This window comes from Apaloderma vittatum, unplaced genomic scaffold, assembly GCF_000703405.1.
Source record: "Apaloderma vittatum isolate BGI_N311 unplaced genomic scaffold, ASM70340v1 scaffold4392, whole genome shotgun sequence".
Taxonomy (NCBI): Eukaryota; Metazoa; Chordata; class Aves; order Trogoniformes; family Trogonidae; genus Apaloderma; species Apaloderma vittatum.
Genome location: NW_009704014.1, coordinates 9,324 through 34,542, shown reverse-complemented (window position 1 = coordinate 34,542; position 25,219 = coordinate 9,324). Strand labels below are relative to the sequence as shown.

The 25,219-nt window shown below is 36.8% G+C and overlaps 1 protein-coding gene across 1 annotated transcript; it reads left to right on the top strand.

Moving 5' to 3' along the window:
* Positions 1-1,262: 1,262 nt before the first annotated feature.
* Positions 1,263-23,814, top strand: LOC104270481 (TBC1 domain family member 15-like; the record flags this gene model as incomplete). The annotated part of the gene is given in 14 exon segments (XM_009864865.1): positions 1,263-1,473; positions 5,694-5,796; positions 6,981-7,137; positions 7,140-7,171; positions 8,699-8,827; positions 10,618-10,721; positions 11,012-11,106; positions 12,480-12,596; positions 15,293-15,393; positions 16,075-16,174; positions 16,564-16,661; positions 21,168-21,284; positions 21,845-21,931; positions 22,549-23,814. Coding segments are annotated over 14 exon segments (1,658 nt in total), but the record flags the coding sequence as incomplete, so codon positions are not given.
* Between the last annotated feature and the right edge of the window lie 1,405 nt (positions 23,815-25,219).

Here is a 25,219-nt window from a genome sequence, read left to right as displayed (position 1 = left end):
CAGCCCCTGACATTCTGTGATTCTGTGAAAAGAAGCATGAACAGCAGGTTGAGGGAGGCAATTCTCTCTCTCTGTGATGCTCTCGTTACACCTTGCCTGGAGTACTGTGTTCAGCTTGGGGACCCCCAGCATCAGAAGGACGTGGACCTTTTTGAGCAAGTCCAAAAAAGGGCAGCAAACAGGATCAGAGGGCTGGACTGCCTCTCCTACTAAGACAGACTGAGAGTTGAGATTGTTCAGTCTGGAGAAGAGAAGGCTCTGAGGAGACCTTACAGTGGCCTTCCGGTACTTAAAGGGAGCCTGCAGGAGAGGTGGGGAGGGACTAGGATGAGGGGTAATGGTTTCACACTGAAAGAGGGTAGATTTAGATTAGGAAGATGATTTTCACTGTGAGGGTGGTGAGGCGTTGGAACAGGTTGCCTGCAGAAGTTGTGGATGTCCGCTCAAGGCCAGGCTGGATGGGGCTCTGGGCAGCCTGATCTAGTGGAAGATGTCCCTGCCCATGGCAGGGGTTTGGAAGTAGATGATCTTTAAGGTCCGTTCTCAGGCCCAAGCCATTCGGTGATTCAGTGTTGTCATCCTCATCTGAAGTGAGTGTCAGTGAGCTCAGCTGATTTGGGTTATGATATTTGCCACTTCTTGCTTATTTTCTGTTGCTCCGATTTGATGGGGGCAGGCTAAGAGGTGTGCCCTGTTCCCTCTAGCCATGCCGGCAATTTTGTTTCCTCTGGTAAAGTAACAGGTAATCTATTCTTTTTGCATGTGTACAGTGTCGTGCAGGGTGTATACATGCTTGCACAGTAGGGTAGAGAGGGGTGGGTGGGGAGGCTTTAAATTCCTTCTTTTACCTTGGTAGCAGTCTTGCAACACATAGCTAATGCTGTGTGCAATATACAGCGTACAATATTGTAATGTGTCACGTTTACTTTGAGCAAGTAGTAATACCTGGTGGACGTACTGGTGAGATTTAGCTTGCTGCTGGAGTTTGATACAGCAGTTGTACATTTTTATAAACTGTAGGGACAGTTTTGGGGAGCATTCTGGAGTTAATTCTTATTCTAGAACTCCGTAGAAGATGAGGCGGCACAAAGAGGCATCCAGAAATAGCAATTTACAGTAGCTACAGTACACATGTTTATCATAACCAGTGCTGGGTTTTGTGGTTTGGGTTTGTTTTTTTAGGAAAAATGACAGAAATTATGCATTTGTAGCTGCTAACACTGGAAGTCAAACTAAAATCATATGGTAATTTTATTTTTAAGATACTACAACTCATGCAAATGGAGAAAGCAAGTGGTCATTCCTGTTCAGTTTGACAGACCTGAAATCAATCAAACAAAACAAAGAAGGCATGGGATGGTCTTACTTGGTATTCTGCCTGAAGGATGACGTGAAGCTTCCAGCTCTTCACTTTCATCATGGAGATAGCAAGCTATTGATTAAATGCCTTGAAAAGCATGTTGTGCTGAGTGAGTAAGTATCAGACAACTCTCAATTCTGATTAAAAATACGGATTATTGGTTTGCTTTTAAAAAAAAATCTCTAACGAATTTCCAATTAATGCTTCCTGATGTATTTTCTCTTCCCTTTTTTATTAGTAGAAACAATTTGCAAGGTGACTAAAGCTGTAATTTCACATACACATTTGGAATGTAGGCTGAAGTTTTAAAATTGTTGGATCAATTTGTGAAATAGCTTAGAAGCTGTAGAAAGGTTACTTGCTCTGTAATACCTCAGTAGCTCCCTCTAGTGGGTTTAGAAGCTTCTCGTGAGCACTCAGTGTAAAGTTAACTTCTTCAGGAACCACTTCTATTAAATGGGCTAATTTGTGTTTAAACTTGAGATCATCTACTTTGTGTGAAAAATGTATGAGTATTGACATCAGTGTGTGACGTAACTTCTAGTACAATAAACTAAATCAATTTGTATATAAATTTTTTCCCCCAGAATTCTGTTCCTGTGAACTTTTTTATTGTTGTGTGGAATGTTTCACACTTGTGCTCTTCAAATCAACTTTCTGGATGTAAACAAATAGACCTTGTTGTGGTGTTAAGTATTTGGATTTGGTTGTGTGTTTATATTGCATTATTTTGGTTTTCGCTTGGAGAAAAGCCTTTTTGATCTGCATAGCATAAATGCTCATCATGTGGACATCATTTAGTAAGGCAACAGGTTAAATAAGAGTATGTAGAGCATGAAGAAACAATAACAGGTACACCTATAACACATGTCACATTAGTGTAACAGGTGTCCTGTTTTCAGAAGTGTTTTGTTTTCATCACTTGCAACATAATATTCTGATGACAGATTTGAAGGAGTGTAGTGAAATGGCTATGGGAATCTTTTCATAAGGCTCTTCTCACATCGGTAGCATCAACGAGGTCAGAGTTGCTTTGGACAAGTAGGGGAGGCTGTGGCCAAGTCATGCTGTTGAGCTGGAGAGCAAGCCAATAGGACAGGACTGTTGTAAATTCATGGAACTGGCTTGTAAAAGACTTTGACAGTGTCAAGGCATAGCGTTGGAGTCTGGGATAATCAGAAGTTGTCAGCTGCCTTCTTTCCAGTTAGTACATTTGAGGCTTTAACAAAAGCACTTTAAAGCTAGTGAGTTCATGTGTTTTTATTTGCCACTGTTTAAAGAGCTTATTATTTGAATGTATATCCCTCTGTGTGTATATATATAAAAATAAGCAACAGAAAAGTTGGTAACTAAAATTGGTAGTACTGCAGCTACAAATGCGTAGTTATACTTGGATTAATTTTGTTGGAGTTCCATGAATTTAATGTTGAAACACCTGTACTCAGTTTAATTCGTATTTCATATTTTTTGCTCAAAGACACAAAATATTTACAAGATACTGCTCTGCTATGTAACAAAGTATTATGTCTTTTCCTATTCAGGAAGACTTTTGTATCTTTTGACTTCATGGTTGAATGTTTTTTAAAAAAACAGGAATCTAACATACTGGAAAACCTTAAACCGTTTTAACAAGTAGGACATCTAAGCTCCTGTAAGTTGGACATCTAGGTTCTGTTCAGTGTTTGATTGCCTATTTGTTACTGCACAATGTTAGATAGTTGTGTTCCTAGCAGGCATTCTTCCCAGTTTTATTGAGTCATTGAGGACTGCAAATAGTTGTAGTCCACACTGCTGTGTAAATTTAATGCTTACTGGTGAGTCACTGAATGAAGATGAATAGGTAGTGATTTTGGCTCCTGTTTCAAATGCTGTCTGTGGTGAATGGGCACTTAGCAGTCGTCTTCTGTTTGACCAAGTGGATTCTTAGTTCTTGTCCTTTGTAGCCTCTTGCCAGGTGATGTGGACATTCCTCTTGGGACAGTGCAAAACAGTGGGTGTGGGGTGCGGAAGAAATTGCACAGAGGTAGTCGTGTCATCATGTGCCTGTTTTTAAAAGAAGACAGTGGCGTAGGGTTTCTGCAGTCTGACCTAGAAGCTGTGTGCTGGCATATCCAGGAATGCTTACCAGGCAGAGTTCCCTGCTAAGGCGAGACAGAAATTTGAGATGTTGATTCACGCATTCCAGATGTGCTGAGCTGCGGAGTGTTGCCACCTTGAACAGTTCTAAGCGTTGAAGAATGCAGCAGCAGGTGCTTTGGGAACTTAAAGCGAAAAGCTGAGTTATATATGCTTCAGTACATGATGTATCTAAGCTCACAATCTTTTTTAGGAAAAGGTGTTTGCTCAGCTTTCTGGATGCCACAAGCAAGTACTTGGGAGTACAATTACTTTTTATCCCAACCTCTAGTTTATAATACATGGGATATTGATGTGAAGGCAGAAATTTTAGAGTTTCTCTAAAATATCTTTGTCATAAGTATTTTCTTCCTCTGATCCTATTACCTCCAAAAATTTTGTTCATCTCTAACACCATTCCTAATATAATGTCACGTTATTGCTGAAGTCGATGTGTATGGAGTGGCTAAACTCCAACAAAATATTGTAATTTGTTGCTTTAAAGATTACATGCTTCCTAGTTTGGTGGTACCAGTGTAATATTGAGAAAACACCGTGTGTACAGATGACATTTTCTAACTTGCAGGATTATGAGGAACTGTTTAATAAAGTGTCTAGCTCACAAATTTGTTTTGAACATTATCCATGTGTCTGTTGATACCAACTGTCTGTCCAGAAAGAATATTTAATTAAAATGGAAATATGGTACAAAGTTTTCATTCCTTTGGTTAAGGAAAACATAATACATGACTCAGCCTTTGCCCCTGTGCTGGATTTTAGCAAAAGCCAGTTGAGCTTCATTAACTGTTGCTGCCTCAGAACTATGACTGTGGTGTCTGGCTGTCTCAAAATGAGATCTCTTGTTGCATTTCATATCCGTCAGTGTTAACAGTGTCCTGTCCTGTTGGAAAGGGAGAGATAAGGCTTATTAAAGTTCTTATCTGTGACTTTAATAACATGGTAGATGATACAGGTACCAATAAAAATAAAAGTAAGTTTTATTTCAAAGACTAGAAATAGTGGATTTAAACTTTGAGAGAGAGCAACAGGAAGGTATTTTATAAATATAAGTCTGTGCAATGGATTAGAGTCAGATGGCAAAGTGCTTGGCTTTCCTTTGCCTACCTACAAACTCCAAGGCTTGAATGTCAGTCTGGCTTCTGAGCTCTTCTCATTTCTGTCACATATTGAGCTGTAAATTGGTGATTCAGAAGCTGGTGAATGAATTGATGGTGTTTCTGTGCTGGAGGAACGGAGAAGATGGGATGGTGGGAGTGCGAGAGGAAGATAACAGATTAAATACCAGGAACAGCACGGTTCCACTGTCTTTGCTGTTATTGTTTTCTTCTCCCTGTTCAAGTCTGTCCGGGAAGCAAATGTTTACTGCAAGAATAAGAGTGTACAAGTACAGGGAGTTAGGCCAAATTGGGTTTGTGTTCACTTAGCATTTGGAGTCTACACAGAAATACATTTGCAAGGCTTTACTGAGATGGTTCTGTTTCACAGCACAATGGCTGTGGTGTGTTTAAGGCTCTTTTCATCATGAATCTTAGAATTATTCTGACCATGGCTGTTGTAATACTGTTGGTTAGAAATTTGTCGATGTGCTTTCATGCATTGAAAGGCAGTTTGTGTATGTTTACGTAGTGTTTTACAGGATGCTTTCATGTAAGCTTTACTTATTTTTTACTAATTGATAGAAAGAATTGACTGTTATAGTGACATGGGCTGTTTTCACTTCAACTGTTGTATTAAAGGGGTTTCAAGATGTGTTGAGGCTGACTGTGTCTCACTAAATTTCCTTTTCTGTGTCACCTCTTTTTTTGTCCATTGTTAGATACGGAAAAACGGTAGTTGAGGAAAAACTTTTACGTGTGGGTGACAAAAGTTATCTTCCAGAGTAATTTCTCACAAATTTCTCACAAATTTCTCAAAAGCGTCAAGATTTTTCAAAGAATGAGAGCACAATTCAGAATGAACATGCTGGTGTGACTGGTCTTTTGAAAAACTAAAGTCCTTTTTTGTAGTATAAAACTGAAGTCCTTTTTTTAGTGTGTTGGCTTGTGAACTTGTGCCAAGAACTGAGTGGTCTTACATCAAACCTTCTTTCTTTGTGCAGAACCTGAAATATAACTTCACAATACAGTAGGGGTTCTAAAAACATTTTCAGTAAAAACTGGTGGTACTTACAGAAACCCTTTTTCAAATTTTATTGCAGATCTCCCCAAGATAAACGGATTCTTGTTGTGAATTCTCAGAACAAGTCTCTGTCTCAGTCTTTTGAAAATCTCTTTGACGAACCGTCATATGGCTTATTACAAGTATGTATTGTCTTTGAATTTTTTATTATGAAGAAATGCATTAAAAAACCTACTTTATCTTACATAAATATGTCTTGAATTGTTGTCATTTTAGAAGCATTGACTGTATCCTAAAACAAATGCTTACTATAGAAGGCACACTTACTTCTGAGTTGTTCTCTGTGTTGTAATCATTTCTGAACTGCCTCGTGGTACTCTTTTAAGCCTATTCAAATTAATGTTGTTTGTGATTCTGTGCATTTGGGTACAGAAAGTTTTAGAAAGGGGAAGAAAGACAAAATTTGAGGAGTTATCGGAACACGTTAATTAGAATTTTTTACATTTTCCTTGACTAAATAGTCTTTTCCTTGATATTTTGTGACATATTTGAAGGGATGCTGGAAATACAGTAGCAAGGAGTACCGGTTAGCTCAGTGGTTTGAGCACGGTGCTGACAACAATGACCAACACCGAGGTCGCGGGTTCGATTCCCGCTCGGTCCCCATGTGTTACCTGGTCTAGTCAAGTGGTGACGTCCCTGCCCATGACAGGGAGGTTGCACTAGATGATCTCTAAGGTCCCTTCCAGCCTAGGCCATTCTATGATATGATATGATACGATATGATATGATAACATTGCCTGCAAGCGTGGGGTTTTTTTAATGCTAGAGTTGCTTATCATTTGGTGGGGTTTCTGGAATTGGGAAAGTTAGCAGCAAAATTTCCAGTGATTTTTTAATGAGTCCAGAGTTTCGAACCAATGACTTGTTTAATTAAAGAACATCTTCGTGAGTGAATTACATTAATTGCTGGACTTAGTTTTCAAATGCAGTTTTGTGTGAGATTCCTAGAAGAATACACGATGATTCAAGATGTATTTATCTATGTGTAAAAAAGCTAGGTGTAAGGAAGGTGTTTTGTGACATTTATCACTGGAAAGTAAACAGTAGATCTGAACCACTTTTATATGTAGGCCAGGTTTACTGAGCACACTGCTATCCAGTCTTTTAAATCAATCAATAGTGTTGTGTTTTTACTTAAGATATCCCTTCTTATCATGTAATGAATGTACTCTATGAAACTACTGGTACGTGAAACTTCAGTAGCTCTGAGACAATATTCTTCCTGTTGTTTTGCTTCCTTTGAGTGCAAAACCTCCAAATAACCTGAAGCTTTTTGTATTTTGTTTTCCTTGTTATAACACAGAAATTGAAGAAAGATCCGTACACAGTAACAATGGGAAGATTTTCCAAAGTCACGAACTATATTTTTGACAGTTTCCGTTTAAGTGACTCTTCAAGTCAAAGGCGACCGCCATCAGAAATGGCAGATTTCTTCAGTGATGCTATTCCAGAACTGAAGATTAGGAAGAACCAGGGTTTGAAGTCATTACACGAGTGAGTGTGTAAATGCTTATGATAGAGATGCATTCGTTCTTTTTATGCATACCTTTAAAAGACTGATAGGACTTGAAGCTTGGTGAGTTATATTTTTATCCTTGGTGATTGTGGCTTATGCTGCCCTACCGTTTATTCACAAGAGTAAGATCATTCTTGGCTACTTCTGGAAAATGCTATTTTAATGCCTGCAAAAATGAGTTTTGCTTTGAAAGACAGTTTGTCATTACAGAAATGGGAGTGGTGATTACTGTAGAATCACTAACCTGAAAAGTGACTCATTTAGTGTTTCCTCTGTGGTCAGATAGAGCTGTGTAAAGTAAAATTGCGACATGCATGTTAATAACCAACTTTCTTGGCTAATCACTAACATTTCAGTTTGTTTTAAGAGGGCTTATAAGATTAAGACGATATTTAATTGGGTGATTAATGTTAAGGGTATGCAGCTGTACACATTTATGTGCGACTTGAACCAAAGCTAGAATGAGCTTGTAAATTGGATCATGAATCACTTTTGGCTCCTGTTGATGTCTTTACAGATAGGTGGAAAAGCTTTATTTTTAAATACTTGTGATTACTATTTAAGCAGCTTACATGTTTTTAGAACATTAAACTGTTTTAATGTTATTATTTTTCTTGAGTTCAGAATAGTGTTAATATCTTAGCAGTAGCTGTATGAACTATATAACTTTAAGAACTTACTATCTAGCACTTAATTGATTAATTTTTCAATGACAAAAAATATGACATGCTAGGTACTGAAAATAATACTATGTATCTTGTATATCTTCTGTATCTTAATCTGGCAAATGCATTAGACTTCCAGTATTGAAACAAAATGGCTTGGTGGTTGCCATCATCAAAGTATTTTTAGAAAGTGAGGAATTTGACTGTCTGCTGAATTCTGCTATGCTTAAATGTGCAGTCTGGTAAGAGAGACTAACCACAGACTGTGAAACTGGTGGCTGTTAAGGGTTCTGAATGCATGTAGTCTTGAGGGGCTTTTTTAGGAACTGGGTACTTAAAACTGATCTGTGTGCAGCCTGTGCAGACATAGCATTTCTGAATCCAAGTCACTTTCCATTTCTCTCAAGATGTGCTAATATGTATCAAGAACGTGCTTTTGAAGTGAAGCTCCCTATTGTCCTTGTTTGCTATGTCTCACATACTTAATACATTTCCAGTTGCACACAGGCTCATAGTCCACCAGAAGGTAGCTCAGAGGTATTTGTGGGGGTAGAAAGTTATTTAAAAGACATGTGTACATCCTCCTCCAAAATCTGAAATATTAACATGTATACTCCTGTCCTCAGCAGAGTGTCTTGCTCTAAAGATCTGCTTGTGTTGGTCCACACTACTTGCTGATGTAGGCACAACCTTAGATCCTTAGAATTGCTGCGGTATGCGCACGTGAAAATGTAGTTACACTGACCGTAAGAACCGAGAAGCTTAGTACTATTTGTGCAGTTGTTTTAAAACTACTGAAGCACTTCAGTGGGATTCATGTAACGTTTGTGTGTGTTTCAGATCGATCTAGGAAAACAGCCTGAAGTTAGTAGGAGAGAGCCTGTGTCGGCTGAAGAATGGGCTAAGAATATGGATTCTGAAGGAAGAATTTTAAATGTTGACTACATAAAACAATCGATATTCAAAGGGGTAACTTGTTTTTCTAAAGTCAGCAAGACTTACAGCTTTATTCTGCTGCTTTTGTCTTCCCTTCCCAAACCATGGTTATGCTGTTTTCATTATACTTGCAATACTTTGTACAGGAGTTTGAGCAAGAACCAGTCACTGTTGTTGGAGAGAGTTCATAAAACACGATTTCATGCTTATCAAATACCTTAGCAGTCTTGCAGCCATATAAAGTCCTCTACAAGGAGAGAAATCTTGTGGTGGCTGTCTAAAGTGAATGAGTTGAAAGCACCTTTGTGTTTTTCAATTTGTCTTTTTTAGATTTCTCAGGAAGAGAAATCTAAGCGCTTTTCAGGAAAACACCACTGCTTCAGTGTTAGGTTTTTGACTTTATTCTTTTCTTTTTCATGTTTTTTCTTGGTGTTTTTTTTTTTTTTTTTAGCCTTCTCCAGCAAAAGCTTCTCTTCTTTGCCCAGAAGTTTGCCTGGATTTCGCCCTCATCAGACCTGTCCTAAATACTTCAGCTGATTTTTTTAAAATTTTTTTTTAATTGAACTGAGGAGTTTTACGATATGAATGTGAATTTAGCATCGGTGATAGAAATTTTGAAAACTTCAGTTATGTCCTGTAGCTATGCTACCTAGTGTTACTTTTAGTATTTCCCCTTTTTGGTGGGAATCCAACTCCCTTAGATCATTCTTTGTGTATCTGTTGATGCGTGTTTGCAAGCGTGTGGATATAGAGAATGATAACATTGATATTACTTTTTTTAAAAATAAAAATACCTACATATATATTAAGTAATATACTGCGAAGAGCACGTTTTTTTTTGTTTTTTATGTACCTTTGCTTGAGGTGCCATGTTAAGGACCCTTCTGCAATCATGAATTAGTACAAACCTCTTCTTCCAGGAGCCCATTTCCCTGTGATCGGTGTTGTCCATTGCCAGAGGAGTGCTTGATTTTATTTGACTCAAGATCCCAGTGACTTCCACTGTATTAAGTGCAGATACACCTCCAGTATATTAAGTTCAGATTCTCATTAACAGATGCATTTTAACTTTTATCTTCTTTAAATTGTTGTCTGTTACTGGGAAAGTTTGGGTTGCCACTTGTTTTTGCAGTGGTGGATGATATTTGCTGCATTATCTTCCTTGGCTGAATCTAACAGTAAATGAAGAAATAGAGAAAGGAATGAAGTCAGCCTTGGGCTGGTAACTGGGGAGTCTGATACCAAAGTGCCTCATTCTTATGGGGAGTTGAAAGAAACTTTTGATGAGTGGGATATAATTCAATTAGTACGTTTTTGTCATGTACAAATGATGAGCGTTACTTGGCAAGATTTCTGACAAATAGCATCCTTGAGTGGATGCTAGTATTTTTGATTGCTTGGAAAATTCATCTTCCTGTTGGCCATGTCTTGTTAGCTGAAAATATTTGTTTAAAAAAGTAAATAAATGGAAGATCAGTTTGTTGCGAGACCAGAAGTGTGGCAGTTAAGCAGCATGATGTTTAAGTCTATAAATTTTAAGTGTATTTTTTTGCTTCTTAAAGTCTGTGATGCATGTAAGGTTTTCATTTCCAGTGGTGAAGCAAAAATACGGGAAGAAATCTTTTATAAAATTTCTTTTCTAAGGATGAATCTGGGGCTTTTACAGTTTTCTGCCTAAGCGTATTCTCATCCTCCCATTTCCTCCAAATGTGATACCTAGGTAGCAGATGCAATTTTAAAAGCTTGCTCAAGCACTGTGGGAACGTTTCCTCACAAAATAGAAATAGCCTTTTTGTTAGTGTTTCATATCCATTTTTCCCTAGGGTCTCTCCCATACTTTAAGAAAAGAGGCATGGAAGTTTCTTTTGGGATATTTTCCTTGGAATAGCACTAAAGAAGAGAGAGCAAATCTGCAGAGAAGAAAAACGTAAGTACAGCAGCAGTTTTGTTACAGGATAAATTAAAAAGCTGTTTTTTTCTTAAGGCATATAGTGATGTGGAAGCTTTTTGAGAACTTGCAAGACAGCTGCTAGAGATTGTTGAATGCAAAGTGTGTGAGACTTCCTTAAACATTGTTATACTGAAGAAAAATATTATATAAACAGGGCGATGGTATCCTATTTGTGCCAGAGGACAAATGGAATGAATAAATGAATGCTTAAAAAAGAAATGTAGTAACTGAACACGTTTTGGTTTCAAATTGTCTTTCTTCTTCAGGGATGAATATTTCAGGATGAAATTGCAGTGGAAATCTGTCAGTGAGGAACAGGAAAAACGAAATTCAAGATTAAGAGATTACCGGAGTCTTATAGGTAAATTTAGGTTTAGAAACATAACAGTACAAATTCACACACTTTTACAGTTCAAGGTGAAGTTAAAAAAATGTAACCTTTTGAGTAATCAGTATGAAGAGGCACAAAAAACTTATACTTTGCTGTTTTCAGAGGTGTGTAAACTTTGTTGTATTGTTAATACTAGAACTTTCTTAACCAGCGTAATTCAGAGCTTTCCATAATAGTGTTACAGAACGGCTGGATTTTTTAACTTCCTTTACCTAATAACAAAAGGCTTTTTATTTTATTTCATGATGTAATTTCACTGGGAATGGCATTAAAATAATGACATATAATAAGAATGTGAAAATGTGTCTGTTTATATTTTAAATTTTCTTTGTATATGTGCATTCTGACTTGTGGGGGTTTGTGCTTTTAAAAATTTCAGCAAGTCTTTTGGTGTATTAGCAGTTTGTGTCTTCAGTTCTCTTTCATTGTGAGATTCAGGCACCAATTTTTGGAGTTGCTAAATAGTTGTTTCAGGAGACAAGATTCTTCCATTATTCTGAGACATGGACTAAACCTTTTTCAACTAGTTAGTCAACAGGCAAGCTGAAAGGGTGGAGAAGGTCTGACCTTAGTAGATTAGTAAACTACGTTTTTAGAGAGTGGCTGGGTTAAAAGGAAAAAAAAATACTGGAAGTTCCTAAAAGGCTGAAGTTTTGTTTCTGTTGAAGCAATTTGTGTTCCCTTTTTAGTGTTTGAAATATGAATGACAATATTGGGCTTAAAAAAGATGCCAAACTACAAAGTACTCATTAAAGTGCACGCAGTTTTGCTTATTTTAATACATCAATCTCGAATTTCACATTACTAGAGTATGCTGTGTGCTTGGTATGTTTGAGATATGAAAACTGCCGGATGAAACGGACAGTTTCAACTCACTACTATAGGAACTTGTTAAACAGAATTTATAAATGTGCTGTTGTGAACCTGCCACAGTGCCTTTGAGCTGATCCTGTGGTGACTTTCCTACTGTGACTTATGCTGCATCGCATAAATATTCATAAACGGCATTGCATAGATAACTCACATAAAACATTTTCACTGAATTATAATCAGGATTTTTTCCATTGAAAGTATTAACAAAAATAATAAAGACGCAAAAAGCCTTAAAATCTGTTAATAAGCAAATCCTTTTATTGCAAACAGGAAGGATTTTCTTTCTTTGAAAATATTCTTTATTTTGAAATGACATTCAATTACACAGTTGTCTTAAACACTTCAAAGCTTTTCAACAGTGTTTGAGGAAAATAGCAGCTTAAAAAACATTCTGAATTAATTTGATGCTAGCTTTGTAGAACTTGTTTTGAGAATATTTTTAAATCTGAACTCTTTTCCTCTTTTCTTAGAAAAAGATGTAAACAGGACAGATAGAACAAATAAATTCTATGAAGGCGAAGATAATCCAGGCTTGATTTTACTTCATGATATTTTGATGACCTATTGCATGTATGACTTTGACTTAGGTGAGTTGCGTTCCTCTGAACTTAAAAGCCTTTTCAGTTTCTGATACGCAGCTTTGCTCATGTTAAGGCCTGTTAATACAATTGAACTTGTATCGATTGCAAGTAATTTTTATAAATGTTAAGCTTTGTGTTTTAATAATGGAGATAACTTTGTTCAGTTTCCTATCCTATTTCTTCTTCTTTTCTGTCTGATGCTTATCACAGGCGTCTGAATTCATCAGCTCAGGTGGACTTGGGAGTTAAGTGGCAGTTTGTCTTCATTGTAGCCCTACTGTCAGGGTTTTTGTCTTAAAATTGAAGAGTTTTAAATGGATTTGGGGTCTTTGGAGCTTGAGTGTTTTATCCGTTTTTAAGACTGATATATCAATAAAAATGGTAAACCAGCTGCCACTGCTGTAATTAAAGCTCTGCATGCTGAACCAGCCGTTTGTAAACACATGTGTTCTTAGGAATACTTTAAAAGCTGTTTGTTGAGGAATGTATTTAACAGTCTGTCAAAAAACATGCTTCAGCATGCACATCTGTTGCAGAATGAAAACTATATGTCTTATTTAATCACAGTGTATGTGAGATGTCTAAGTCTTAGCTTCTATTGTCTTCAAAGGGAGGGAGCAAAAAGATCCTTCCGGCTGATTCACCCCTCTAACCCTGCCTTGACATTTGGCTGTTGTACACTTGGGGGTTTCTTTTTATGTTCAGTCTCAGAAAAGCATTGGGGTTCTAAAAGCCCACTTTGTGACAGATTTTGAATGCAAAAAGTAGAAACAAATACTTAATAACTAGTAAACTTGCTGCAGAGCTGTAGTACTTGTCAGCTTTTGTCCGTTCTGTCAGGTCTTTAGAAAGACTTGATCTCTAGCTTGAAAAAGAACGGAAGAATTAAAACCGATTGAGACTATTTAAACGTGTAGCTGTGTTCCACATTTCTACCAGCATGAAGGTGCAGTGACATATAAATAAAATTAAAGCATGTGTACCACTGAGACTATTAAAAACATTATTTAGATGGCTTAAATGTATGCGGTGGATAAATCATCTGTTTTATGAATGAGAATAATGGAAATGTAGCACACTTGACATTATAGGTGTCCAGGGCTTCTAAGCTACTCAAGCGTTGGTACAGCGCTGCTCTTAATCCTTCAGCCGTAGCTGTGGAGAGGTCTGAATAATGCCACAAACTGCCAGATGGGGAATGAGACAGAACAGCTGTTCATATAGCATATTTCTGAATGAATTTCTCAAGTCTGCATTAGTGAAACTATTGTGTGTGTTTGTTTTTTTTTTTTTTTTTTACTTTAAGAGACTTTTAAACTGCCTTGAACAGATTTTGCTCTACATTTATTTTTAGTTGGCTAGAGTATTAAATGCGTAGGGAACAAGACTTTTTTCTTTCTCGATCTTTTAATTACCTTTCTTCAGTTCCTTGTTCTGTTTTTCTTCTCATGCGTGCTGCATATTTTCACAGTTATTGACTCCAATCCTATTTTCAATTATTCAGTTATAATTACTTTGTTAAGAAATGGAATCAGCCAAGCTTGAGTCTAACGGAGGAATGTCATGTTGAACCAACCACTGATGATAGACATAAATCATGCTCTCCCTCACTTAGGGAGGTCAGCTTCAGTGGTAAGGTAGTTGGAAGAGTCAGTCCTCTACTCTTCTTAATTGGTCTGTTAATTACACATAAGAAAGCTGGAAGAAGTGTTAAAAAGTTCTAAAATTTTGAAAATGTTTTGTATACAACTACATTTTTCTAGGTATTTGTAACAATTACACGCTCTAAAACCAGGCATTTTGGTCTCCAATTAAACAAGCTTTTCTTATAAGGCCTACAAGTGCTTTTTAGGGCACTGGAACTTGATTCACCGTTTCTGGGCACAGAAACCCAGTGGCCCGTGAGTCAGGTCTGGCTCTGTGTCTCTTTCATGCTTCTCACAAGTGATACTTTGCTGTTAATCTCCTTTTGCGGTTGGATGGGTAGTAGTCTTTGCTGTTGGCTGCATAGAAGGTCTTAGGCTTTAGTGTATTTAAAATACCATCGAAGTAGAACAGTCACTACTTCTCTAAAGACAGGAATTCTTAAAGCATATTCAGTGCCAGAAAACAGAAATGTTAGGTGTGAAATGTTCTTTGTAAAAGTGCTTTATCATGTGTATCCCTGGAATTGAAACCCAGCATCTCTTCTTAACATCTATTTGAAAAGAAAATTTTCAGTTGAAGAGGGTAAAAAAAAAAAGTGGGAAGACATTAAAAGATTTTAAATATATGGAAGAAAGCAACAGATGGAGAAGAGAATAAATATGAGTGTATTTGTGGTGGTGCAAAGTATATATTTAATATTCTTTAAAAATGTCTATATATGCTTCTGAGCTTGAAATGGGAACTTTTGTGGATGAAAATCTGTTCTGGCGTCAGCTCAGTTTTTGTGTATTTTAAAACAAATGCAGGTATTGTAAGTGTTATGTTCTCTTTAGACTGGCAGAAACCACTTGTTAGATCTGCTGGTTATTATTAATACAAGAATGTCTTTACTGGTGGTTGAGTTGGAAAATTACAGTATCTTTAAAAATTTGGAAGGCAAATGTTCATTTCACTTAATTCAACACACTTGAAAAATTCCTGTTGAACTGCTGAGTTTTAAGTAAATTCCTATTTGTTTGGCTTTTATTTTTATTTTTTTTCTCTTCTCCATCAAGGTTATGTCCAGGGGATGAGCGACTTGCTTTCGCCTGTCTTGTATGTTATGGAGAATGAAGTAGATGCCTTTTGGTGCTTTGTATCATACATGGATCAAATGGTAAAATGAGACTTTAGCACATAAGCAGATGAGCTATGGAGATAGCATTTGGGTTTTATGTTTTATAAATTTCTTTTTTTTTTAAATTATTTTAAAACAATCATGTTTGTAGTTAATGTGTTTTATCTGATTGACACAGGTTGTGATGGGTTTGTGATACTATTACTGTTCAATACAGACAAATTTGGCTCCTTGGAAATTCCAAAGTAACTCGGAGCTGTCTCAGAAAATTTGTGTTAATCAGGCATCCTCTAGTAGGATTTTGTTCCAGATAATGTTTCCTGTCATTTGTTAAATGCAATTTAGACTTTCCACAAACTGAAATTTTTGAATTGTGTATGTGACGAAACAGTATGTGACTGGCATAAGAATAAAAAAAAAATTGTCTTTTTGTTTTGAATGCAGTGGTGCTGCTTGGTGGTACAGAGCACAGGCTGTTTTAAAATGTCATTTTATTGCATACAGAAGTGTTGTTGATTAAACAGTTAACTGCTTTAGTTAGCTTACTGCCTTTCAGTAAAACGCAGGCATATCATTAGAAGTAAAGATAAATATCTATGTGTTAAAAGACTTGAAGAATGAGAACCTGTTACAATAATAGTTTTTTAAAAAACTTAGTTTTAAGTCTCAAATTTACCGAGTTAATAAAAATGACAGTGCCAATGTTTTTATTCTGTCTAGCATCAGAATTTTGAAGAACAGATGCAGGGTATGAAGACACAACTAATTCAGTTGAGCACCTTGCTTCGTTTACTAGACAGTGGATTTTGCAGTTACTTAGGTAGGTGTATTATTCATGCACAATAATGAAACCAACTTGCTGAATTCTGTGTGCGCTGATGCCCTTACCAGTCTTTTAAACGTAATTTCAGTAGTAATGTTATATGAATACAGTAAATTAACACTTGTAAGTTAACAATGCCTAAATATTTCAATAATTGCTCCATTCCTGTTGAAAAAACAGTTATCTCATTACTGAATTTAATAATATGGCATCCTCTGGCAAATATCTTTGATTCTGTAAAGGGCCTACTGTCTTAGAAATCAGTGGTATGATTGTGTACCTGTAAAATGTGTGCCTTTATTTTTCTCCCTGTTGTCTTAACCAAATTTGGTATATAAGTAACTGTATTGTAACTGTTTATGTAAATATAACACTTTTATTCCTAGAATCTCAAGACTCAGGCTACCTTTATTTTTGCTTCCGATGGCTTCTTATCAGATTTAAAAGGGAATTCAGCTTTCAAGATATTCTTCGACTCTGGGAGGTAAAGTGATATTTCATCACACAAACTCCAGCAGTTTTTGGACATTAGAACAAAAAGCATATTAGCATATATTATGTCTCCTGCCTAAAAATAACTTGAAGAGTTAATGAAAAGTACTTTTAAGAGCTGGTGAGGATAAATTGTTGTTTTCAAAAAGATTTGGAACAGGATCCTTCAGATGAAGCTCTTAAGTGAAAGTAGTGAGTGGAGAGTATCAGTCAACTTCTAATGCAAAAGAGCTTGTGCTAGAAGAAGTAGCATTTTTGTGTGTTTGATTAATTCCTTGATCTATTGGTAGTACTTCATAGATAAAGTGGAGTGAAGCAGTGGCAGGGTAGGTTTTGTGTTAGCCAAAACCTTAAAGAGGATATTGTCTGAAAATCCGGTTCATCTTGATGATCAAGCTTCATGATGCTAAAAAAAATATGGAAGTTCTCATAACTCCAGGTTAATGAGATCTTGTTTGATTTAGGTGATCTTGGGATCAAACGGACTAATTAAGATGAACAAACATTTTTGTTGAATGCTCTTTAATTCTTTTTTCCAAGAACATTGAGAAGTGTGCCAGCAGTACATGTTTATTGTCTAAGATGCACTTAACAAGAGCAGTGTATCCACCGAAAACTCCCAAATGAGAATAAATTTTCAGATGAATAGAGGGAGTATTTCCTAGGACATAACATCACACAGAGTCGTGCTGGGGAACAGAAGGGGAACGAAAAGAACAGGACTGAGACGCAGAAAATTTGTAGTATCGTGAAAAATAATGTTGATGCTTTTATTCACTTTTTCCACTAATGAAAAAGGAGTCACATAAAAAGGAGGACCAGTATTTAAAGCTGTCTAATGTAAATATTTTTTAGTTGGTGGAATTTACTATCATAGAGTATTGAGGTGATATTTTAACTGGAGGACTAAAAAGTTGATGCATAGCATTCATGAATAAGGGAACCAAAATGCACAAAACCAAAATAATTCTCTTATTCTGAGGTATAAATGATAATGATTTTGAGAAAACAACTCACCCACTTAATTTCCCACCCCAGTGTTGTCTTTTCAGTATTTTTTTTTTTAAGAGTAACTTTTCTTTCTAAATTGATGACACCAGTATTATAGTCCCAGGTGAGCCTGCTTTTATTGCCTCAGCTTTAATGAATGTATATGTGTGCATACAGAAAAGAAACACACTGTATTTCTAACTCTTAAGTATATTTTTTTCTATCTTGAAGATGGTGGAAACCTACTGATCTGTGATAATTTTGTAGGTTCTTTTCTAGCATATCATAATGTAAGTTTACTACAAGTATTCAGCTTCTTTGCTAGGAGATACGTAATGGGAAAGGGTATATCTTGTTTTCCTTTTTAAAACAAACCAATTAAAGCATTACGTTGATGTTTTTGTGTGGAAGCTAGTGTCACCTCTGGCACAGTTGAAGTCCAGCTTACAACAGTGTTTTGTTTTATTTTATTTCTTCCCTTGTTCACAGCTATGCTGCTGCTCTGCTGCTTCACTGGTATCAGTGGAGTGTATAAACTGGATTTACATAGGCAAGCTATAGGTGGAGGAGACCGTTTCCTGCCTTGTAATCAGCAGACAGAAGCAAACCGCTTTTAGGGCATTTTAATCTGAGGAAAATTCAATTGCTGTTTTGTAATGGACATCAATTGAGGGAACCCCTGTGAAGATGTTGTTACCCTGTGACACGCTCACTTGCAGAAGGTGGAATAGGAAGAAGGGGAGGTATCATCTGAGGTTCCAGTCCCAAATTCCAGGACTTCTGGGGCTTTTTCTGTCTGGTCTGTGAATTTCGGGGTGCACTTTTAAATCTCTGTTTCTGTCCTCATGAGTTGCCTGAACCACTAAGGTAGCGTTAGATACTTTTTCCCTGTTCCCACTGCCTTTATGACTTCCAGGCACAAAAAATGAATGAAGGAGATTCTTTGCTAGACTGTTTTAGGCGTTCATTAGAGATGGTATGTACCAGTCCCTATCAGCTGGAGTGAAGGCTGAAACCAAGCCCTCCCACCTACTGAGCAAGAGCCATGATAACCGGACCGTGGTTGAAAAGGCTGGTTGGTTATGGTAGAGCGAGGTGTGCCGGGCAGCTCACACTCTGGAGAGGTGACGTTCCTCCTTGTGTGGAGCAGTTGCAACACTTGTGATTGCAGTTACTTGCAGTGCTACATGCAACACCTTCTGGCAGAAATGTGAATGGGGCTTCAGCTGCTCTGACTGTGGGTAGGATTATTTGCGGTACATTTTAGCAGTGTCTCTCAAGCTCAGCCCAGATAGACGGCATACTCAGCCAGTGCTTACATGTGCCAAAATTGAGAGTGGCTCCGTCTTTTCTTCACACCAGAGGCACAATGTTACCTGGTAGTTCCAGCCAGCTCTTAAACTTTTCATTTGCACAGAGAGCTGCTTCATTCTCAAGATGGTGCAGAAAGACAGTAAGAAAGTAAGGAACCTCAAGAGAAAAATTCTGTAACAGAATTACACAGCTAGCTCACTCTTAGCTCCAGTGCTACGCTGGTACAGCTCACAGTATAAAACCAGAACAACCTAGTGATAAATCACCTTATGCTGGTGTTGGTTACAAATATTCATGGATGCAGAGGTAGCGCTGGGACAAATGATTCCTTACTTGCATAGCTTTATTGTAAAGAAATAGGATAAAAAGAGGTACTGCACCTAAGTGGCATATTTTTATATTCTTAATTTAAATGTTGTTTTTCTGTCATCCTTTGCCAAGTGCATTGTGATGCTGCTGTTGGGCATTTACATACACAAGTGTATGCTCTGCTCCAGACTTTGAAAGATCTATCAAATTGGTAGGAAAAAGTACTGAATTCTTTGTGGCTTGTAGCAGGAGAGTATGTCTGTAAACATCCTTATTGGTATTTTTGATTTTTTTTCTTTTTTTCCCCACTCTTAAAGCCAGCTCCAGTTTATACTGAAGTTACAGCTTGAAGCAAATACTTCTTAAGTAGATATTCCAGTAGCATAGCATTAAATGGTAGATATGAAAGTTAAATATTCTGTTAATGTCTGTTAAAAATAATTATTATATAGATCTGTATTTTGGTTCGATTTCTCCCATATCCTGCATTGTCATGTTTCGATTATCTATGTTCTGGTTTAGATTTAATGCCAAGAGGCAGCTGCTTGTCTACTATGCTTCACTGGAGATTGTTTTAGATGATTTATGGTACGCATACTATGAGAATTTGAGTGTACTGGAGATGTGTAGGCAGTAGTTTGCTCTTTATTTGCAGACTTGATGTCAAACCACATCCATGTACAGCTGTCAGTATTTCCTTCTTATGAAGCAGGAGTAAAAAAGCCACAATAGTGTGTAGACAGACTGTATTGGGTAGACTACAGGCATGTTCATGTATTTGTTATTGTTTATCAACTTATTTATATTTCAGCCATTTTCCTGGAATGAGAGTATTTTAACAGAATATTTGACAAAGATAAAAAAATTTAATTCTGAGCTAAGTGAATTGAATCTTAATTGAAGCATCCAAGATCAACTGCATTTTATTTTGGGTGAACTTGGTTCAGATATCTTTGAGATTTATGCAATTCTGTTTATGGGCTACATGACTACTGTACAAGTAAACTCTTGTTGAGCTTTAAGGCTGTGTTCTATCAATAATGAAGCAAGAAAATTATTACTAATGAAGTAATACTGAATCTTCATGAGCTTGCCTTTTTTAGACAGAATTGATTGACTTAAATACCTTTATCTGTTTGCCGGAATAATTTAGGTAAACTTTTGTTGTCAAAACTGTTCTCCAGTTTTCTGCCCACCACGCACATTCTCTTCAAATACTTTTAAGATTTGATTCTCATTAATGTGCTAAAATAGGGTATTAGTACTATGGTTGCACATTCCAGTACCAGTGAACTCGAGAACGATTATCTGTGGCCTCCGCAGGACCAGAAGTCAACGTGTTTGCCGTCCAAGTAACACTCACCAGCCTCCAACGCCTGCATGTCCATGTATTTGGGCTCTACTAGGGGGAAACAGGGAACAGCTTTAGCACCTTATTTATATTCATTAGAACCTTTTGCTGAGCCTGACAAACTTCTACCAGTTCACATCTGATGCAGATACACTAAGCCACAAAAATAGTTTATTAATTTTAATTATTTCTATGTAGTTAGTAATTTTGAGTAGCAGAATCTCGCATGAGCTGAGGGCAGAACTGATACATTCACAAGACCACAAGCTCAGGCAGCTTAATAGCATTAGAGTGGACAATCTGGCAGGCACAGAATTCTTAAAGAACCAAATAAGCGTTTGGTGACCCCTACTTGAAGTTATCACTAGCTGCCTAAAAGAAAAATTTCAAATAATTGTACAGATACTTAGTTGCCTTAAAAACAGCTTGTTAGTTAAGCCACTTGGCTTGAGGACTTTCTTATTTTCCAAGAACTGCCTTTCTTTTCAGGATAAAAGCATAAGCAATTAAAAAGTGATTTTTGTATTTTAACAGGTCATGTGGACGGAATTGCCTTGCCAGAATTTTCATCTTCTCCTTTGTTGTGCTATCTTAGAATCTGAAAAACAGCAAATAATGGACAAGCACTATGGCTTTAATGAAATATTAAAGGTACTGAATTATTTCGCATTATTTAAATATTAATTAACTTTTTGGCGTCAATGCAATATGCTTGTATTTCACATTGAGGAGGAAGGCAAAGGCATGTATTATCTTGTGAAGAGTTAAATGTGAACCGAGTGTCTGTCCTCTGTGCTTTCAAAATGGTTTATTTGATGTCTTCGTTTGGAGATAAGATCATGAACAAGTGGAAAACTGTTCTCTCCCTTAGACTCCTGATCAGCATGTTTAATCTTAATTTTTGCTTTTTCTTTTATAATGTTACATATTTCTTCCAAAATGTGAGCTGGGGGTACTGCACAGAGCCAGATGGTTTGTCACATTAGGAAGTACCATGGTTTTCTCATGCAGATCTTGTGTACTGGTGAAAGCTGGTTGTTGTATATGATATCTTTCAGTACTCATTTGTCAAAGGAAATACAAGTATGGTTAGCACTTCATACCTAAAGGGGCACGTTCATGAGGTGATACTTATTAGCAGTGCAGTACAGTATTAGTAAAGCATATATATCATTTCTCACACTTACTATTCTTTGTGAATGTATTTTTAGCATATCAATGAACTGTCTATGAAAATTGATGTGGAATATATACTCTGCAAAGCAGAAGCTATTTCTATGCAGATGATGAACTGCAAGGTAAATATATTTTGAATGTATCTACTATGAGTGTTCATAGACAGTAAAGGTATGTAGTTGGCTGTAATTTTACATGTATGACTTGCAAAGTAGCTAAATGCCTTCGTGTAAAAAAGGATGTGTTGTGTCTATACAGCACCTGTATTCTAAAAGTCTATAAGCAAGAGTTTAATTTTATAGTCTAATACTGTTCACTGCATGAAAGCTGGGTTGTGCCTTTTTGTTGTGATTTCTAAACTCTTACTAGATAACCTTGGCAAAAGTAATTGAATGTTCGGTGTGCTTGAGGAAGATGAAGTGAAAGGTGCATCGCACTGAGCGCGTGCCAGGCTTATTAGGCAGAAACTGAGTAAAACTAATTTCAGTAGCATGAATGTTAATTATAATAGTTGATTAGACTTTTTGTAATGAAGATTGTGTTGTTAATCAGGAATTGTTTCCCAAACCTGTCCTCTTTGTCTTTTTGAAGAGCAGACACAGAAATGGTAACTGTAATTGAACTAACGCTGAGAGAGGTGCTTTTTCATTGCAGCTAAATTCAAATGAAAAATTACTTATTGGGGAGGGCTTACTATTACGGTGATTTTTAGTGTTTCTATTTTTCTCCTTCTTTCTAGGAATTGCCTCAAGCAGTTAGTGAGATCCTGGGGATAGAAAGCAATTCTGTAATGCCAGATTCGTATACCAGAGAGGATGAAAGTGAAGCTGGCTTGAGTTGTCCTACGTCATTATATCAGAATATCTCAACACCTGTAACTGCTGCCAATGGAACAAGAGACAGCACTCAACAGATGTCTGAAACGCAGAGCCTGACACCAGTGTAATTACAGTTGGTTAAACTGAAGAAAGACTTTTACTAAGCACGATTTTTTTAAGCACTTGAGAGATGGATATTTAAATTTGGTGTTGATTAAGCTTTAAGGTTGGAAAGAAAATCTGTACTGTAATGCTCTTGCATTAAAGCTTTACAACATGACTCAACTATTTTTGTAGTTTCTTCTACCAAAATAGCCTTTTGTTTTCAATAACATTCCTTAATATTTTTGTAGCCAAGTGCATTTTCTTTTTGCTGGTGAACTGGAAATGGATGGTGATTAAGAATGAATTTGAAAATTATGCATTTGCTGAGCTGTCACACATATTGATCTGAGGCAGTGTGAGCTCTTTGATTTGAGCAGATTCACAACAGGCCAGCTGAAACTGCTGTACAAAATTTTCAAGCTGAAGAGACGCTGATGTGTTCAGGAAGGATTGTTTTGTAAATGAATGGGTTCTCCCTATCTCAAATGTTTACAAAAATACTTCTAAGTATTTGTTGCTGGTTGAATGTAGATTTGAAATGGACATCTATACTTAACACAGTTTAATGTCCAAATACTGAATTTTGTGTAACTGGGAGTGGATGAACAGTATATTTTTACATTAACATATCTTCACTTTATATATGCATATATATATTTACACACATACACACACTATATACACAAATGTTTGTGAATACTAAAAGGATAGTCATATTTTCAGTATCGGAATAAACTTGACTGTTCATTCATATGAGTCAGTTTGACCAAATTAATGCACAGCTCCAACTTGGGCTCTTTTTCAGAACTTTTCTAACTGAAGGAAACTTTCATGTGAATACATTCAGTCCTACACTTGAGGTAATTTTGCAGCTGATTTCTTGCAAACTTTATTAATGTTTATCTTTGCTAATATATTAACTGATCAATTAACTACTTACACTTTTTATGCCAAGATTATTTGGAAAATTATATTTAAAAAAACCCACAAAACCAAACCACAAACCGAAACAGTAATCGCAGTTAACATTAATGCATTTTTTTTTTTTTGTATATGCAAAAGGCAGTGTGAGTTTGTTCCATGCCATGCTGATGTCCTTTGACGTTATGTGAAATTTAACATAACTGATTCAGTGTATTCTTTATTTGGTAACTATTGTACATATATAAAATAAAAATCAAAGCTGATTTAGTGTTTTTAATTAAATCATATTTAGATTTTAAAAAATCTAGTCGTCTGGTTGTTGATATAAGAACACGAGATAGAGGGGCCAGCAAACAATATTTGTGAATAGTGAAGAGCAGTGAGAATACTGATTTATTGCAGAGAGGAACATCCTTTAATTTCTAAGCTGTTGCTGTGTGGGATTGTGGTGGAGCTTTCTTTTCTTCTGGAGCAGTTTACTTGTACAAATGTTATTTGTACCATCTAAACCAAGCACAAGTAATAACAAAGAGGCTGTAACACATAAATCAAGTTGTTATAATAATTTGAGTCCTGATTAAACTTCTTTCACCAGTTGTGAACAAACACTGGAGAGCTGAATCGGTAGAGATTTTGTTTTTAATATTGTCAATGTGCTATCTCTCATCAGTTAATAAGAAGAGTCTTAACGCAGCACAAGTCAAGGATTCAGAGCTCAGCGTGTCTGTAGCCTTTCATTTCCTGTCCAGGAAATTACTGTGACCCATCACGCCTTTGTTCACTGTCGAGCGTTGTGCTTCTTGGCAGTTCATTTAATGCGGTGTAGCGTACACAGAGGTATCAGAACTTATATAATCAACACTTTGGTTCAAATACACTAAGCAAGTTAGTTTCAGTATTTTTGGAGCACCTTGTTCACTTTGAAGTGTACTTCTAAAAATGTTCTTGTCCAGAATTATATTAAAGTGAAACTGTGGAAGCGGAGAGGGAAATGTCTAAAACCGAGGAATACAGTGGGCAAGGCTGTCAGTTAACTCTGCATGGTTCTGAGTTATTCAGGATATGCAGCCGCAAAAAGACTTTATGCAACATAGAAGATCTTGAAGAAAACAATAATCAACTAAACATGAATATTCAAATGTTTAGGAAAAGCGTATTTAAGTGGAATTCTGTAATGACTTATAATTACAGCTATGGCTGCTAAGAAGGACTACCAGCCCTTAAAATAAAGTTTGCCTTTTTGGATATAATTGTTGATCTTTTCCCTTTGAGTTAAGCAGTCAGATGTCAAGGATGAAGAGGTTGCTCCTGAAAAGAGCAAGCAGCTGCTGTGGAAGGCTTGGAGTGGGGAGGCTTGCTCTGCTTCCCAGCAGTGAGATCACACGCCCTGTGCAGTGTTCATCAGCGGTGGTTTCCTTCCTGCTGCCAGGCAGCCTCGCAAAGAGCGGCCGTCAAGAGGAGCCTCGTCTTCCACCAAACTATTCCTGATTACTGGGGGTGGATTTGGTCTAAGTTGAGACTTGCAAACACTGTGAGAGGTCTTAATCAGCATCCCGATGGCTG